The sequence below is a fragment of the Callospermophilus lateralis genome, chromosome 8, assembly GCF_048772815.1.
Source record: "Callospermophilus lateralis isolate mCalLat2 chromosome 8, mCalLat2.hap1, whole genome shotgun sequence".
Taxonomy (NCBI): domain Eukaryota; kingdom Metazoa; phylum Chordata; class Mammalia; order Rodentia; family Sciuridae; genus Callospermophilus; species Callospermophilus lateralis.
Window position 1 is genome coordinate 854,804 of NC_135312.1, and position 18,076 is coordinate 872,879.

General features: G+C 50.2%; 1 protein-coding gene across 1 annotated transcript; it reads right to left on the reverse strand.

Annotated features, from left to right (window-relative positions):
• Nucleotides 1–906: 906 nt before the first annotated feature.
• LOC143406426 (transmembrane emp24 domain-containing protein 11-like) lies at nt 907–17,676 on the reverse strand. Its single transcript, XM_076865141.2, has 5 exons — nt 17,553–17,676; nt 10,831–10,931; nt 2,566–2,691; nt 1,830–1,976; nt 907–1,056 (listed from the first exon to the last, which is right to left on the reverse strand). Exons 1-5 carry the CDS (start codon nt 17,674–17,676, stop codon nt 907–909), a joined length of 648 nt encoding a protein of 215 aa, XP_076721256.2.
• Between the last annotated feature and the right edge of the window lie 400 nt (nt 17,677–18,076).

The following is an 18,076-nucleotide window of genomic DNA, read 5'->3' on the forward strand; positions in this document are numbered from 1 at the left end:
CAGTGCTGAGAATTGAACCCATATCCCATTCTCAGTGTCTCAGACATGCTAAGCCAGCACTCTCCACTGAGCTGCAGGCCCAGCCCCCAAACATTACTTTTAAAATAAGAGGTCCATTCCTTGACTAATGCTGGACCTGCCTTGGCTTATGCTGTCTGCAAGAACTGGTGGAGACCTAGTGAGAAAACGTGGCTCAGGAAAATTGCCTTGTTTGTGTGGGGAAGGTGCCTCTCAGGGAGTTAGGAACTAGCAGAATGGAAGGGAAGGGTGACTATTTCTTGGATGTGGCCTGGGGACAGGGTGTATTTGCTCTCGGTAGTGCTGTAGCTGTGAGCCTCAAGTGACCACTAAGTGCTTGGAAGGTGGCTGGTCCAAATCAGTGATACTAAGAGTGCAGCCTATAAGCTGGTTGTATGGTTGAAAGAAGATAAAATATCTCATTAGTAACTATGTTGAGTATGTTTTAAATTGGTAATATTTTTATATATTGGGTTAAATATATGTCACTAGAGTTGATGTTACTTTTCTTAAACACTCTTTTTATTGTGGTGACCAGAAAACTTAAAGTCACATCTGTAGCTCACATTGTAATCCTACTAGACAGTGCTGATTTAAACCAAGTTTAAAAAAATAAGATAATGTGTTTACTTTATAAATTTCAGAAGCTACATTGTTAAAGTAATATTTTATCAATGTTGCAATCTATAACATTAATTTCAACCACTGGTATCTTTGAAATCATAAGTAATACACATTATCTCAGTGGGTAGAATGTTTGCCTCACATGCACAAAGCCCCATTCAAGCCCCAGCATCATTAAAAAAAAAAAAGTTATACACATTTATGCATGTATTTGGTTTATTCATTCAAACATTGTGCAGATTATTTACCTTTACCTCTAATGTTTTAAACAAGCTTCTTAGCTATAAAAAAGTCTTTAAGATACTTCATTTGGAAAACTCCAACTGAGATGAAGATCAACGTTTGTGCAAAAGCCCACCATAAAACATTGCTGTTTGTATCTTCACTGGTCATTCGAAAAATTTCTTCACGGTCCTATGCAGAAGAGAGATGGATGGATTTAGTTTCTTAAAGAACTTAATGTGTGATTTGGAGGGGAAGGTTGCTGTATGTGTTCAAGATATTTGATATTACCCAGTTAATATATTATACTAAGGTGTACTGTGATTTCCTGAGCTTGAATCTGTTGTTTAACTGGTTTTAAAAGAGTAAAAATCAACCTTATAAAACACACTGCATTTTGGTGTGAAATACAGGAATTTTATCTACGACTTCATACATTTTATTTGCTACCATCAAGCAGAGCAAACACTGCCTACCCAATTGGGGTGATTCCCCTGTTGGAGCTCTTCCTTTGTGCCACATGCTTGCCTTACTTAAGTTCACTCCAGTCCTTATTTTCCAGATCATGACACCCAAGCTTAGTGAGGACACAAGCTGGTGAGTGGTAGAGCAGATTTGAGCCCACTGAACCCAGTGACTCAGGAAGCAGGGTCGAATGACAGACTGATCTAGAAAGTGGGCCCACTTGGCCCTGGACATATGGAGTGTGTTGGGAGCATCGTTCATTCCCTCCGTAAGTTCCCACCTTCTGCTGCGGGTGCTTTGCTGGTACAGGGATAGGAAGAGAGCAGTGCCTTTCCCAGCAGAGCCCAGCCAACACCTCTCTCCACACTGCCTGCCCACGGGTTCTACTCAGGACACCAGGAAACAACTGGCAGTTCCTTCTTTCCCTGGTCCAGGGGCTTTGTGTTGAGAAATGAATTCCCGGCAGGAAGAGATCAAATAAGCTGAGAAGGCAGACTGACCCTTTGATAGTTTTGTTCTTTGAGTATTTGCTCAATTTGTTCCATTAGATGTTCAAGCTTGAAGGTAACTTCATTAACTTTGTCCTTTGCCTGAGCAATTGCAGTATCAAGGTCATGTTCTCCAACTCGAATATCCAAGTGGATGCGCTGCTTAAACAGTGAAGAGGAGGAAACGGGCATTGAAGACAGCTCAGTGCTTCCTGCATCCTCGCTCCCCCCTTCCACCTCCCTTCCCTTCTTGATGAGTGGGGGAGTGGGGTGCCGCTTCGTGCCTGGTCTCCCTTTTGTCCCTGTTCTACTCAGTTGCCTTTTTTAACAATGATGCAGTAAGTGCCAGCCTAATGACCTGAGGGTGTATTAATAGCTTCCTGCAAATCAGATTTACTGTGAGGTGCTGAGAAAATTTGATGGCTGCTCTCAGGAAACTTTTCTTTATGTATAACAGAATTTTTTATACTAAAGTACAAATTCTCTTCATCTGTCCTCAACACATTTAGAGAAGAGCCACCCACCATCCTCCTGCACGAGTTTCATTTATTGGAATCCATTACTAACTCCCCCTCAGCCTTCCCCTGCTGTCAAGTCTGAGGGACCACGGTTCTGTTCACCTTCCCTCAGCTCTCACTTCCCCCTCAGTCAGCTTCATGGCTCCCTTTTGAAAGCCTTCCTAGAGACCGGAAGGGACTTCACGAGGTTCTCTAAGGTGTCAGCAAGGCCTCCAGAGGTGCACACTCACCAGCCTTCTCTCTCCAACGGACACGAACCTTGTTGAATTAGATTCTAAGCAAATGATGTGTTCACCAGGTGAATATGAAGTAAAATAGAATGTTCCTTCTGGACCAAATAATTTTGATAGTAATACCTAGGGTTAAGGATTTCCATAGTTTAAGATTATCATTCTCTACATTTTAAAAAACAAATCTCCCTACATAAATCTGTTCAAAATAATGCAGTTCCCAGAGAAGAGACCAAATAGCTAATAAACATGAAAAATATTCAGCCTTGCAAGTAATAAAAAATCCAAACTAGAATAAAGCATTCCTTGTGTATTATCAGGTTGATAAGGATTTAAAACTACTCAGGTAATATGGAGACATAAGAACTCTCCATATTTGGAATGTAAACAGAACAACAGTTGTAGAGAGTAGTTAGGTGATATGTATTACAAATTTAAAAGTTTAAATCATAGACTCATAAATTCTGCCTATATAAACTTATTCTAGTAAAATACATAAAAAACAAAGTTACATGTAAAAGGATATTCACTGTGATGTTTGTAATAACAAAATTGTATTCTTGAAATAACGAATACCTTTCAGTAGGGAATTGATTAGGTAAATTTAGGAAAGCCCCTAAAGGAGCACTGTGTGTCAGTGAAAAGGATACTAAACCCATATCTCCACCAGAGGTGTCCCTCACACAGCTATATAGGATGCTGTTTTATAAAAAATATTTTTTTATAAAAGTATACCTGCACGCATATGTTCCTATATGCATAGAAAAGAATGCCGGAGAATACTCACCAAGCTGTAAACAGTGGTTACATCTGCTAGGAAACTTTAGTTTCCTACTTAGAATATTTTATAGTGAAATAAATATTTCAGGATTTCCATAGAAAGTTACAGGGCATGCTGGACAGCAGGAAACACAGTTTGAAGAGACAGAGCAAGCATCAGAACCAGATACAAATATGGTAGAGATGTTGGAACTATCAGGTCAGGAATAAAAGCAACTCTGATTAACATACTAAAGGCTCTAATGGGAAAAGTAAACAACATGCCAGAAAAAATGGGTAATATAAGCAAAGAAATGGAAATTCTAAGAAAGACATTATAGAAATTTTAAAATACTGTAGAAGCAATGAAGAATGTCTTTGACAGTAGGTTCCTTAGTAGACTGGGCACAGCCAAGGAAGGAGTTTCTGAGCTCGAGTCTCTGTGAATGGAAACTCGCAAAACTGAAATGCCAAGCAGGAGGAAGGGAGGGAAACCCAGGAACCAGGGCATGGCAGAAAGCAGACCTGGGCATGATGGGGAGACCAGGAGGAGGAAGAGAAAGCCGAAGGAACACTTGAAGCAATAATGGCTGAGAGTTTTCCCCAAGTTAATGTCAGACCAGGAAGCTCAGAGAACACCTACAGGATAAATACCCAAACAAAACAAACAGTACTTCCCACAGTCTATACCTTGGCATGTCACACACACATGTCACACAGCAGGTCAGAGCTAAAGAAGACCTTGAAATGAGCCGAGGCAAACCTTGCCTAACAAGGGGGAAAGGCTCGAATCACATCTAACTTCTCAGAAACTGAACAGGAAGAGATGAAGTGATGAAATACTGTACTGGGAGAGAAAGACAGACCCCCAGGCCAGGCTCCTGTGTCCTGCAGAAGCACCCTTTAAGAATTAAAAATAAAAACTTTGTTAGAAAAACGAACGGAGGAAGATTGTTACCAGTTGTACTGCCTTTCCAGACATGTTTAGAATAAGATCCTGAGAAAGAAGGAAGATGATGTAGCCAGAAGCTCCAGTTCATAAAGGGCATGAGAGTAGAGCACGCCGAGGTAGCGGGACTGTCCTTCTCTCATTTCTAACTGACTGACAGGTAACGGCCCTAAGATCAGAGGAGCCATCACAGCACCCCCAAAGAAAAAGGTATGTCTGTCTCTGTGTGGTTATTTCGCACAGCCCAATTAGCCCAGGTCCCCTGGAGTGACCCTGAGGGTTTTAGTCACGAGCAACCCGGCAGTGGCGTCCCTGGTTGGGCAAAAGTTCTGAGTGTTTAAGTCGCCGGGAACCCAACATGACCTCACCAGTAGATGGATGAGTACATAATGGTTCATAAGTGAAGGGACCATTGGACGGTCCATTTTGAAAAGGTAGGAGGTGGGCCTACCTGGGGAAGCTCACTGGGTGTCCTGGTGGATAGATCTCGTTCCTGGGTGGGTCTCGTTCCTGCCCTTTCCTTGCTTCGATCTCTGCTTCCCAGCTGCCATGCATGAGCAGCTCTGTTCTGCCACATGATCCCAGAGGTGACATTCTATTTCACCACAGGCCCAGACATTGCAGGAGGGGCCAGCAAACATGGACTGAGACCATGAGCCAAAATCAATGTCTCCTCCTTTGTTGGTTTTCTCACTATTTTGTCATAGTGTGAAAGTTGACTAACATAGATGAAATGGACCAACTTCTTGGCAATCTTCTAAAATGCATGCAAGAAGAAATAGATGATCGGAATAACCCTGTATCTAGGGATTGAATCAAGGATGAATAACATGGTCTGTGGCTATAGCTCAGTGGTAGAGCACTTGCCTTGCACATATGAGGCACTGGGTTCCATCCTCAGCACCATATAAAAATAAATAAATAAAATAAAGGTATCGTGTCCATCTACAACTAAATTTTTTTTTTAAAAAAAAGGATGAATAACCTCTTAAAACAGAAAGCATCAGACTCATATGGGTTCACTGGTGAATTCTACCAAACACTTAAGAAATAAATTATGACAATTAACTAAAATCTCTTTCTAAAGAATAGAAGCAGAAAAAATACCTCCTTTGGATGGGAATGTGGCTCAAGAGGTAGCGCGCTCGCCTGGCATGTGTGCGGCCCGGGTTCGATCCTCAGCACCACATACAAACAAAGATGTTTTGTCCACCCAAAATAAAAATAAATATTAAAAAAAAAAAGAAAAGAAAAAATACCTCCTGATTTTTTTTTAACACCTTAGCCTCCCCAGGGTTGGAACTGCAGGTATGCACCACTGTGCCTAAGTCTTACTTCATTTTATGAAGGTAACATTACCCTAATACAAAACCAGACAACATTATAAGAAAAATCTATGGATGCTTCTTTCTCCTGAACATACATGCAAAAATCCTTCCCAGCACAGGAGCAGAGCAGATCTAACACCATGCGAAATGAATCATACATGTGAACAAGTGGGGCTTGTTGCACACCCGCAAGGCTGGCTGAACATCCAAGTGCTACAACCATCCCATCAGTAGGTTGAAGAAGAACCATGTGTGCACCATCTGAAAAGCCTTTTGACAAGAGATGCTGCTCATTCATGATAAAGACTCATTAAATCAAGAACTGAATGGAACTGATTCAATTTAAAGAAAATTGTCTACAGAAAACCCACAGCTAGTGTACTGAATGGTGAGGATCCAGAGGCTTTTCCACTAAGGTCAGGAGGAAGACAGGATGTCATCTCTCACCATTTTATTTAGCATACTACTAGGAGGTCTAATTAATGTGACAAGAAAAGGAAACCATAGAAAAACAGACTGGCAAGGAAGAAATAAAACTTCCTGACTCACAGAGGATATGATGACATACAAAATGCAAAAGGATTCCGATTCCCAGTAAGTTGGGAGGCTGAGGTAGGAGGATGGCAAGTTCAAGGCCAGCCTCAGCAACTTAACAAGACCCCAGAACAGAATAAAAACAAAAAGGGTTGGAGATGTGGTTCAATGGGAGAGCATCTTGGTTCAATCACAATTCCAAAAAAAAAAAAAAAAGGGAAAAAGAAAAATATTTTAAGCACCCCTGGGTTTAATCCCCAGTACCAAAAAAAAAAAAAAAAAAAAAAAAGAAAAAAAGAAAAGAAAAGAAAAAGAAAAAGAATTGACAAACAAAGGAATAAGTGATTATAGCAAGGTTGGCAGAAATAAGATTAATATATTAAACTAAATCACTTTTCTCTATAAGAATAATGAGGAAATTTAATGTGAAAAATACTGTCTACATTAGCACCCTCCCCAAAATGAAATATTTATAAATCTAACAAACTGTGTACAAGAACAATGTGAGAAAACCTACAAAACTGTGATGAGTGAATTCTAAGAACCAAGTAAATAGAGACGAGTCCACATTCACTGGTAGGAAGACTCGGTGTTGTCAAGATGTCAGTTCTCTCCAATATCATCTACAGATTCAACCCAATCCCAATGAAACCTAGCAAGTTGTGTTGTGGCCGGACAAACTGATTCTCAAGTTTACATGCAAAGGTAAAAGTCTCCAGGAGGCCGAGGAGGAAAGGGAGGGGGAGAAGGACGAGGTTGGGACTGACGCTACCTGACTCCATCATCACAGCAGCATGGTGATAATGGCAGGTGGGCAGACAGTGGGCCCAGGACCGAACCAAGTCCAGACATACAGCCACATCGATGTGTGACCTGACCTTAGGCAAGGGAAGAAAGCAGTGCAGTGGAGAGAAGACAGTCTCATAAAAGAGGGGCTGGAACCACTGACATGTGTGTGCAAAGGCCTCGATGTGGACCTTACACCTCTGTGAGGATCGTCTCCACGTGGACCAGAGACCTGGAGGCAAAGTGTAGAACTGTTCAGCTCCTCCAGGATGGAAATATAGATGACTTGGGTCCAGGAAGGATTGTTTAGTTGAACATTAAAGGCTTGATCCAAGAAAGGGAGCATTGATAAGCTGGACCTGGGAAGCTCAAAGTTTATGCCTTGCAAAAGACATTTCAAGCCAGTTGCAGTGGCACACACCTGTGATCCCAGCAACTCAGGCGGCTGAGGTGGGAGGACCGCAAATTCAAGGGCAGCATTAGCAACTTAGTGAGACCCTGTCTCAAAAAGTTTTTAAAAGGGCTAGGGATGTAGCTCAGTAGTTAAGCACCCCTGGTTTAATCCCCAGTACGAAAGAAAGAAAGAAAGAAAGAGAGAGAGAGGGAGAGGGAGGGAGGGAGGGAGGGAGGAAGGAAGGAAGAAAGAAAAAAGAAAATGACATTGTGAAGAAGAAAATGAGATGACGAACCACAGACTGGGAGAGAGTCTCTGGAAGACATATCTAACAAGGGATGACTGCTCAAACTACACAAAGAGCTCTTAAAAGTCAACAAGGGGAAGGCAGCCCAGATTTTAATTGGGCAAATATCTGAAAAGACACCTGGCCAAGAAGAATGCAGGTAGCACATAGACATATGAGAAGAGACTCAAAGCACGTGGAGGGCACTGCAGTGAGATGTCCCCACACACCTATTAGAATGACCCAGATCCAAAACACTGACCGTATCGAGTGCTGGCAAGGGTATGGAGCTGCAGGAGCACCTGTTCACTGTGGAGGGGGGTCGAATGTCACCCAGACTTCAGGGACAGTGTGGCATTGCCCTGGAGAGCTAAGTGTATGTGTGGTCTATAAGAATGTCCTTGGCATTTGCCAAGTGGTCTGGAAACCTAGGTCGGTCCACACAGAGACTTGCAGGTGGGTATCCATAGCAGCTCTGGGCATGATTGCCCCACCTTAGAAGCAACCACACTGTCCTTGCACGGGGGGAATGTGTAAGCTGGCACAAGGGACACGCAGTGTTCCCCAGCACAACCAGGCCAGGAACCTTAAGGGCGCATTATCAAGTGGAGCACGCTAAAGGGAGAGCTGTGGTTCCAGCGGCATGATACCCAGGGACAGAAAGACCAGTGGTGTCAAGGGCTGATGAAAGGGAGGTTCTACTGGAGCACCGAGCATGTTCAAGGTGGAGAAATTGCCCTGCGACACCACATTTGTCCAGACCCGCGAAACGTGCATTACCAAGAGAAGCACGCTGTGAACCTCGGACCCTGGGTGCATGGGTTGTGGCAAAAATCCTCAGGGGCCAGGAGGTTGCTGGTAGTTGGGGAGGTCATGCCTGAGTCAGAGCAGGGAACTCGCTGTGCTCTGCTCAGTTTTGCTGTGACCCTAAAACTGCTCTACAATCGCAAAGTCTTAAAAACATATTACACAGAAAAATGCAGTCAAGATGCTTTGTAGGGCTGGGGTTGTAGCTCAGTGGTAGAGCACTCGCCTAGCACGTATGAGGCCCTGGGTTCGATCCTCAGCACCACATAGAAATAAATAAATTAAATAAAGGTATTGAATCCAACTACACCTAAAAAATAAATATTTTTTTAAAAGATGCTTTGTAAATGTTTTTCAGTTTTGATCTAGAGAAAATGAAGAAGATTGTCACGTACCTTATTCATTTCAAGAGGACCACTGAAAGGGAAAGTTTGTCAATAAGTCTGCGGTCAAGGGTGAGGTTTATTATTACTTCCTATTTTTGTTTGAATAGCAAAACCTTTCTCTTCTCTGAGGAAATGTTCAGTGACTACTCACTACCTGTTAACACATTCCTGAGATTTACTTTTGTATTCCAAAGCCTTCGTTGTCTTGTTTCACTGAACATGAAATTCACCAAACAGCTTTGAATGCCATTCCCATGGTGAGCTGGGGAAAATGCACACTTGAGTTTGAATCTCAGTGCTTCAACTTGATGACAGTCTGTAAGTCATTGAACCTTCAAGCCACATTGCCTCTGCCCAACAGAATATTGGAAGTGGAAAGTGGGATGGGGTAGAGAGGTCCGTGTGGTACACCACGGTCACCACCTGCTCTGCCCACTCCACCAGCCACTTCATTCCTTCGGGTTGTCCCTCACTGGCGCAGGAATGGGTAGCTCATCAAGACTGGCAATGTGGACAGTCCCGAGCTCTGACACTGACCAAGAGAAGCAGGGTACACAGGGACTGGTCTATCCAAACTGATACCACCAGAGCTGGTTCTTTTTTTTTTTTTTAATATTTATTTATTTTTAGTTTTCGGCAGACACAACATCTTTGTTTGTATGTGGTGCTGAGGATCGAACCCGGGCCGCACGCATGCCAGGTGAGCGCGCAACCGCTTGAGCCACATCCCCAGCCCCAGAGCTGGTTCTTGTCACCCCATCTCTATGTGGAGAAGCCCTTCCTGAGAATAAGGCCCGTGGGAGGGATTCTGCCCTTCTCCTAGGCCAAGAGAGGCTCGGGCATGCTTCACACGTGATGTGTCTGCTGGGTGTCTACAGAATGGACGAAAACATGTCTCACTTCTAAAAGGGAACGTTCTCAGGCAATGGTGTATTTATGTTTTCTTAAGAGACAATATATGCTGCATTTTCTAGCTGGCCTTGACCCGTGGACTCAGGTGACACTCTTGCCTCTGCCTCTCATGGGGCTGGCCATGCAGTGTGTAACTGACCCAGTGGGCGAGTGTGTGTTCTAAGGACTTAAGTGTCTTCTGAAGACAACAGATAGGTTTTAATTTCTCCTGCCTACATAGAACCCTGTCCTTGTCACTCTCCAGGGATTACCCACCAGCACCTGCTGCCCATGAGCTGATTTCTAGGACCTCCGTTTTTGTGGCCCTGGACTCAGGATGCCAGAGCACCTCTGGTACAGTGGGATCTGGATGTCACCGTTACACCCATTGTACAAACGAGGAAACCGAGGACGAACCAGTCAAATGACCTGACCAGGGTTTGCCCTCAGAGATGACCGTGTGTGCTGGAAACTGTCTGACCTCCTGGATCTGCGCTCTGTCCCTTTGACCATGCCGAGTTTTCTGCCCCTTCACTGGTGCCCCATGGCGACAAGGTTCTGTATGATCTGGGGCTTCTGAATTACTTGAGAAAGCCTCCGCCAGAATCTGAGGAAGGAGATAAGCAGTGGTTTTTCTGACCTTTGGTTTTTGGGGAAGCCGTGGCTCTGCCAAAGACGGGGCCCAACCCAGGCAAAATCTGCAAGCCTCTGTGTCCACAGAAGCCCCCACGTGACTTCTCTTGAAACTTTCTATGGGAAGAGTGTTTCTGTTCCTCATCTAGACCACAGGTTTTTGAGGGTGAGGTACTGTCCTAAATAAAAATCTGCCGGTGAGTGTGGTAGTACACACCTGTAACCCCAGCAACTCAGGAGGCTGAAGCAGGAGGATTGCAATTTAGTAAGGCCCTAAGCAACTTAGCAAGACCCTGTCTCAGAAGAAAAAAAGGGGTGGGGGCTGGGGACATGGCTCAGTGGTAAAGCACCTCTGAGTTCAAACCCTGGTGCAAAAACAAAAAAAGTGTAAACGCTGGCTGATGGTGCTCAGGTGCTCAGTTATGCAAAAGCAGAAGTTCTAACACTATGGGCACGAGGGCCAGGTGGTTCCTGCACAAGCAGTTAGTATCTCAGCACAGATGCATGCTCACCTCATCATTGTATGTTGTGACAGTCACAAACATCCCCAGACCAGGGCCCGGTTCTCGGAAGTCAAGTTTGCCTGTGTCCCACTGCTGGATCTTGAAAGTCCCTGTGTCATAAGCAGGAGGCAGTGACTGTGTGTGCGGAAAGCATCAATAGGTGATGACCTCTAGGTTAGGCCAATTGTCTTTCTCTGTTTGTCTGTGTCATGAGGACCCTTGCCTGGGACAGCCTCCGCCCTGGGGGCCTGTGTGACCCCGCAGGACAACTCTGGGCAGGCAGCAGGGCTGTGCTGACTGGGTGGCCTGCTGAGCTGCTGCACCACCCAGCCTTGGTCCCCCACACTGGAGGTGGGGCAGGCTGTGCCCTGCTCAAACCCCAGGGTGCTGAGGCTGCCAGCCGAAAGCCTGGGAAGGGTCCCACCTACTGGTGAGCCCTGCTGTTCAGCATCCCCAGTGGCCCTCCCGCCTTTATGCTCCCCCACAGCTCTGCCCCAGGCCTGTCCCCAGGACTCCTGCCCAAGCACACTCGAGTCCCGGGGCCCCTCACAGGCCCTGCAGATCTGTTCTTTGAGCATGCATGTGCCGGTGCCCCCCGTCCGCACTGCGAGGGGCTAGAGAGCCTCAGACCTTCCATTCCTCCCTGCAGCCCTCTGGGGTCTGGCAGTGAGCCTAGGGAAGTGTTTGGCTCCGTGGGGGGGGGGCTCAATAAACGTTTATGGAATAAGTGAAAGGGTCCCCCAATTCAGGTTCAACAAGGGACTTGAATGAATGGGCACCAGTTATCCCGACGCCACTGCCACACAGCCTTCCTGGCATGCTGCCCAAGTTCCCAGAACAGGCCAGGGTGACCCCGCCTGCTTCTGTGGGGTTCTCCAGCCTCAAGCACAGGCCTCCCCAAGGTGCCCTTTAGGCAGGAGGGCGGTTTAGAGGGAGGAGTCATGGCCAGGGAGGCCAGCAGATGGCAGAAGAGAAGCACCGCTCATGGGCCAGTCAGCTGGAGAGGGTCACTTCCTGTGGGTGAAGCAGTCCTGAGACACCCGTGCTGCCCAGCACAGAGCCCCGTGGAGTTTCTCACCACGTGGCCATGGAGCTGGAGGGCTCACTGGCTAGGAACAGGGATGCGACTTTAGGTGGGCCATCTTGGGCACTGCACTGGGCTGCGGGTGCCTCAGTTTTCCCGCTGATAAAGCAAGGATAATATGTTATATCAGCCAGGCACAGTGGTACACAACCTATAATCCTAGCTACTCCAGAGGATGAGGCAGGAAGACCACAAATTGAGGCCAGCCTCAGAACTTAGGGAGACTGTCTCAAAATTAAAAATAGAAAGGGCTGGGGTGCAGCTCAGTGGTGGAGCGCCCCTGGATGCAGTCCCAGGACCCCAAGCCAACACCAACAGTGGTAACCTAATGGTACTCCTCCCTTTGGGTGTGAGAGCAGCAAGTCAGGGTTGTGTTCTCCCTAGAGTGGACCTGAGCACACCAAAGGCTCTCAGTAAGGCCTTGATCGGCAGCTCCCTGAGCCACCATGGGCCTGAGCAGAGCACCTCTCTATCAGCTGACCACAGCAGGCGAGGAGCAAGAGGACTGCCCACAGCCACCCAACGTGCCACCAAGCCAGAGTCACACTTGGGCCGGTCACAGGGCCTCTGCGGCACTCACTGCCAGAGCCTTCCTCCTGGCTCCTGGTGAAGGCCAGCACTGTGGGGCGAGAGCCTCAGGCCTCTCCTGGTGCCTGGAGCCACCGATGGTCATCCCATTCCTCCAGACTACGTCCTTGAGACGGAACTGTGGGTCATTAGAGTGTATTATAGGAACAACACACTCACTGTAGGAATTTTGGAAGGTGCAGTCCCTCCAGGAGTTCCTAGTATTGTGTCAGCCGTCTAGCCTTTTTCCTATAAGTACCTGGTATGTGTTTATCAAAATGAGTTTGGGGCCCAGCACAGCTGGGGAGGCTGAGGCAGGAGGATCGTGAGTCCAAAGCCAGCCTCCTCATTGTGGAAAGGCCCTAAGCAACTTAGCAAGACCCTGTCTGTAAATAAAATATTTTTTAAAAGCTGGGGATGTGGCTCAGTGGTTGAGTGTCCTGGGTTCAATCCCCCGGGGGGGGGGGGGGGGGGAGGAGAAGAGAGAGAGATTAGAACATGTATGCTCTCTGTGCCTTGATTTTCCAACCTAGTTTTTTGAGATCAGTTTACAATGTCTTAAATTTTCTTCTGTAACCTTAAATCGAGGTCTATTCAGAGAACACGACCCAGCGCCAAGCGTAGAGCATGGCAGAGAGCAGGTGGCCTTCTGAGGACAGGTGGGGGAACCATGGAACAGGAGCCCCGAGGTGTGTGGCTGGAGGCCACATGGTCTGGCCAACCTGGACCCCCACTCACAAGCCATCTGCCCCTCCAGAGGGAGCCAGGCATGGAGGTCACGCTCCAGCTCCTGGGGTGGTCTCAGGGGAGAGGAGCCAGCAGAGCTGAGAGCACGGCTGGCCCTCGCGGTCATCCAGACCTGCAGCCACAACAGTGGACAGTGAGGCTCCACATGCACTGATGACCCTGCTCTTAGGAGGAAGCCCACACAGGCCACGTGCCACATCCCCCAAGACCTGGCCTTCTCCTCACTGGCCACACTGCCTGCTCCTATCTTGGAAGTACCAGGGCCTGTGAGGAGGGGCAAGTGGCATGTAGAGTGAGATTCCAAGCCAGGAGGAGGCTGCTGGGAGGAGGCCGCTGGGAGGAGGCCGCTGGGAGGAGGCCCACAGGCCGGGAGGAGGGCCCGGGCACACCCACAGTCCTGTCCCAGTGGCTCTCGGTGATACACACTGCAGTGGCCTGGGGCCCTCAGCCCTGGGAGCACCTGGCTCTGCCGAGGTGCTCCCAGGGCCTGAGGGCAGGCACCTGGGCGTGGACAGCAGTCGTGTCAAGAGTGCTGTGAACACACTAATCTCTGGAAACACTCCAGGGTCCTGGAGGGCCTGGTGGGACTCCATCAGCAGAGGGCTGTGCACAGGCCCTCCCTGGGGAGCTCACACCAGTGCTGACTGACGGCTGCTGTCAGAACACCAGCAGCAGCCCAGAGGCCAGCAGGACTGATGTCCAAGACAGTTGTGGTCCTGCCCTGTGCTGCATGCCCATGCCACTGTTGAGCTCCTGCAGGGACCGGGAGGGGCGTCTGCCATGCCTGGGCTGTCCGCTGGCCCCCGAGCAGGGCTGCTCCAGGAATGTGTGCCTCTGGGCACCAGGGGTGTGCGTTTCGTGTGCTGCGTGGCAGGAGGGGGCCTGGGCACCTGGTGGCGTTCAGCAGCATGCCCACGGGCCCACTTTGCACTCGCCTGGTGGATGCCCAGGTCACTGTGGCCTGACGGGCTCCCTGTCTTGCAGACCCTCCAGGCAGCGGGTCTGTTCACGGTTGGCCTGTTTTCCCCACCCAGGAATGCGGGACGGCCTCCATGTGCCATCCATCCCTAGGAAGCCACGGACTTCTCATCCCCCAGGAGCCGCTGCCGTCCACGGGTCTGGGGGTAGACCTGGCTGTTGTGAATGACAAGTGCCGCCATAAACACCGTGGGTGTGGGAGGGAGGCCTGGTTCCGTTCTCCAGGGTGTGGACCTAGGAGTGGGACTTCTAATCTGTGACTGTCCTGTGCTCCTGAGCTCCGGGGCCCGGGATGAGCCTGCAGCTGAAAGCACCTCTGGACTTCTCCCCTTGTCTGGGGCGTTTCTGTGGTGGACGCCTGGCACTTGAACCCTTGGCTCAGGCCTGCTTCAGAGGGCTGTGTGGCCTCCAGGAGGGCCTGTTTCCCTGTGGGAGTTTGAAGGACGGAACTCGTCTGAGCAGAGCCCTCTCCTGCTGACCCTGGTCTCGGGGAAGATGTGCTTGAAGGGCTCGCCGTGTAGGGCCAGAAGGTGCAGCCAGGAGCAAACTGGGTGGACCATGAGGCTCTCCCTCTCAGCAGCAGACCCTGCCTGGCCTGCGCCTTAGACTCACTTGGAAGGTGCTCTGCCCTCCCCACTCCAGATGGCCCGCAACTCACTGTGGAGGGACAGTCATACAGGACTGAGGGAAGTGAGGTCACAGACACAAAACACCTGCTTGGGGCTTCCTGCAGGTACACGGTGCTGGGGTTCGCCCTGGTGTTGGTGGCAGTGCCGTGGCCGGCAGCTCCCAGGCACCCGAGCCCCTCCTCATCTCCCACTCAGACTCTTGTGGGAGCCTTTGCTTCTTGGGGAGGGTTAGGTCCAAAGCCACCCCGCTTCTCCAGAGGTGCGGGGCGAATAACTGGAGGCCGAGCCAGAGAGGTTGGAGGCAGTGTGGGTGGGGGACTCCCTTTATGGAGCACCTGTGGCACTGGAGGCCAGACTTAGCCGCCTCCAGCTCAGGTGGGACACCCACAGTCACCAGCATGGGGCGGTGCCGGTGGGTGCCGGTGGGTGCCGGTGGGTGCCAGAGCTCTCTCTCCAGCTGTTCTTTATTCCTCTGTGGCATTGAGTCACCTCCATCAGGGAAGGTGGACACCTTCCTCGCCGCCTACAGTCAGTCCTGATGAGAAGCACCTTCAGGCAGATCTTGGCCTGAAGGTGTTCAAAAGTCGCCCCTTTTGGACTTCCAGATGGCCCTGAGCTGGAAGGAGGACAGGACAGTGGGCATGGGGCTTCCTGGCCTAGACTCCCATGAAGATTTTAGGTTTGTTTTTAACAGTGATCTCGTGAGTGGATAAAGGTGCGTTCTCGGTACCTCTCACCTGTGGCACTTGGCACTGCATTCGTGAGCAAGTGGACACTGAGTCTTGGGGTGCTGCAGGGAGCAGGTGAGGGCCGGGTGTGCCAGGTGCGAGCCACAGGCCTCCCAGTGCCCTGCAGTGGGAGTGCATCCACTGGTGTCCAGCCTCCTCCTGGACACCAGCCTCCTCCTCCACCGCGGTCGCCCATCGCTCCTTGGCTTCAGCATGCTGGCGCCTGAGGTCCCTGCTTTTCCTGCTGGGCTGTCTCCTGCTCTCAGCCCTCCTGTCCTTCGAGGCCTCACAGCTGCTGACTGCATGCTGAATACCAGGGAGCTTTGCGTGGAGTCACCTCCTCCAGGCGGCCACTTCCCCAGCCATCAGCTCCATCCTGACCCTGGGCCTGATCTTGCTCCTAGGTGGTGGCCCTCTGCGGTGTCCACCACAGTTCCCCCAACCCTGCTGGGGCTGGACCTTTGCTCTAGGTCCGTGCGAGGGATGAGTCCTCTGCTCTGTCCCTGGCCTCTGAGTGGCTACTTTCGGCGTGGGCCCAGAGCTCCCCTGGTGCTCCTGCTCCCTGAGCCCTGAATCGCAGAGCTATGCAGGGGTGATAGGTAAGGAGACCTCAGAGTGAGGTCACTGGCTCAGAGGTGCAGAGGCAGGGAGGAGAGGGCAAGTGGCAAGGGGGAGAGGCTGACAGCAGTGGGGGGCGGGCAGGGCCTGAGGCTCTCACTGCAGCTGAGGGCTGAGGCTGCGGCCAGGGTGCATGTCAAGCCACACAGAGGCCCCTGCTCACACAGCTGCTGGAGCCCACATCAGGCACCTCCAGGTTCTGTGACTACAGCCCACTGCCACGAAATGCTGCTGGCCAGGTCTGTCCAGCCAGTGTCTGAAGGGCAGCAGGTGGGCAGGACTACTCTTATTCCTTCGTGGCCCCTTGAAAGGAAGGCAGAAAATCCATGAGCTACCCCGAAGGAGACCAAGGGCCCAGGACTCCCCCGGGCAGTGCTTCCTCTGGGCACACACCGGGCAGAGCCTGGTGCCCTCTGTGTGTGGGTGGGCTAGAAAGGCCTGCAGCTCTCACACATCCCCACAGCTGGAAGGAGCAGGCGCCACCATCACCTGCCATCACAGAGAGGCTGAGGAGCGTGCTGGCCGTGGCCCGTGGCAGGAAACAGTGCTGCTCCCGGTGCTGACCCTGACAACAGGAAGACCCCAGCACTGCCGGTGCCTGGCCTGTCTGCTGGCCGCCTGTGGTCCCCAGCACTGCCCACGTCCTGGCCCTCCCCTCCTGGCTTGCTGTGTTGGATGTTTGCAGGCTGGGCCACTCTGGGAAGGAACCCTGAGGCCCAGCGGTAGAGACAGGCTGAAGGCAGAGCTCAGCTCCCCCTGGTGGGGATGAGGGGGCACAAAATCATGAAATACAAAACACGACTTAGGATGCCTCTAGATTTAGATTTCACCTTTTTTCCCCCCCTTTTGCATTGAAATCAGAGTTGGAGACTGATTCTGACTTGAACGTTAGCTAGCATGCTGGATTTTCCCATACAATTCTGAGACTAGTAAGCCCTTCTTTCTTTCTCAGAAGGTGGGCCAAGCTCACCTGTGTGAGGATGTGCTTGCAGCACTGACAGGATCTAAGGACAGTCTGCCTGGCAGGCAGTCCTGGGTCTGCACGGGATGCTCCTGCCCATGGTCTCCAGAAGGCACATGGACTCCTGGTGTGTGTCCTGCTTTACTGGACCAGTCCTAAGACCTCTCCTGTTTGGACTGCTCAGCCACAATTAGCATGTTGAACGGCAGCAGATTTTCTTGGCTCAAGTGAACCTGACCACCAGAAGAGCAGATTAAGCTTGATGCCAGGTCCCGTCTCCTGCTTTAAAAATCATACAGTTCCCTCCTTCGTCTATCCACATCAGCTTTGCCTCGCTTGGCAGACGGTGAGGAGGGAGCCACTCAGTATCACACTCACTGCCCAGGGGCAGCCACGAAGAGACCGAGTCAGCCACCTACCTGATACCCACGTGTCTCCTGGAACGTCTTCTATGAGGCATTTCTGCTCTCGTTCCCCTGCGTGGAGATAGAAAGCAGCTGAGGGTGGGAAACTGAGACACAGCAGAACTGCGAGCACCTGCATGGCCCTCTCCGTAGCCGCAGCAGAGCGTTCTGTGCCTGGATCAGAGGCACCTGACTGCTTCTTGCAAGCGTGTATTTCCTTGGGTGACCTTGTAAGTAAGATTGATTGCTGTGAGAAGGGACACATGTGTCTGTGACTCCAGCAAGTCCCAGGGACAAGATAAAAAGGCGCCTGGGACTTCAGGCCTCTCCAAGCTCTGTGCCATCAGCTTCAGTCCGCTGCTCTTCAAAGGTTGGGAAGTGTTCTTTGGGGTGAGAGGCAGTGCCAGGGCCAGGGAGAAGCGCTGGGAGAAGGTGGGTCTGGGCGCCCAGCACCCCGTGGCGGAGAGCCAGGAGCAGGCCTTGGTAACCACCTGAAAAAGTCATTTTCTGGTGTTTCCACTGCCTGGCGGAGGCGGGGG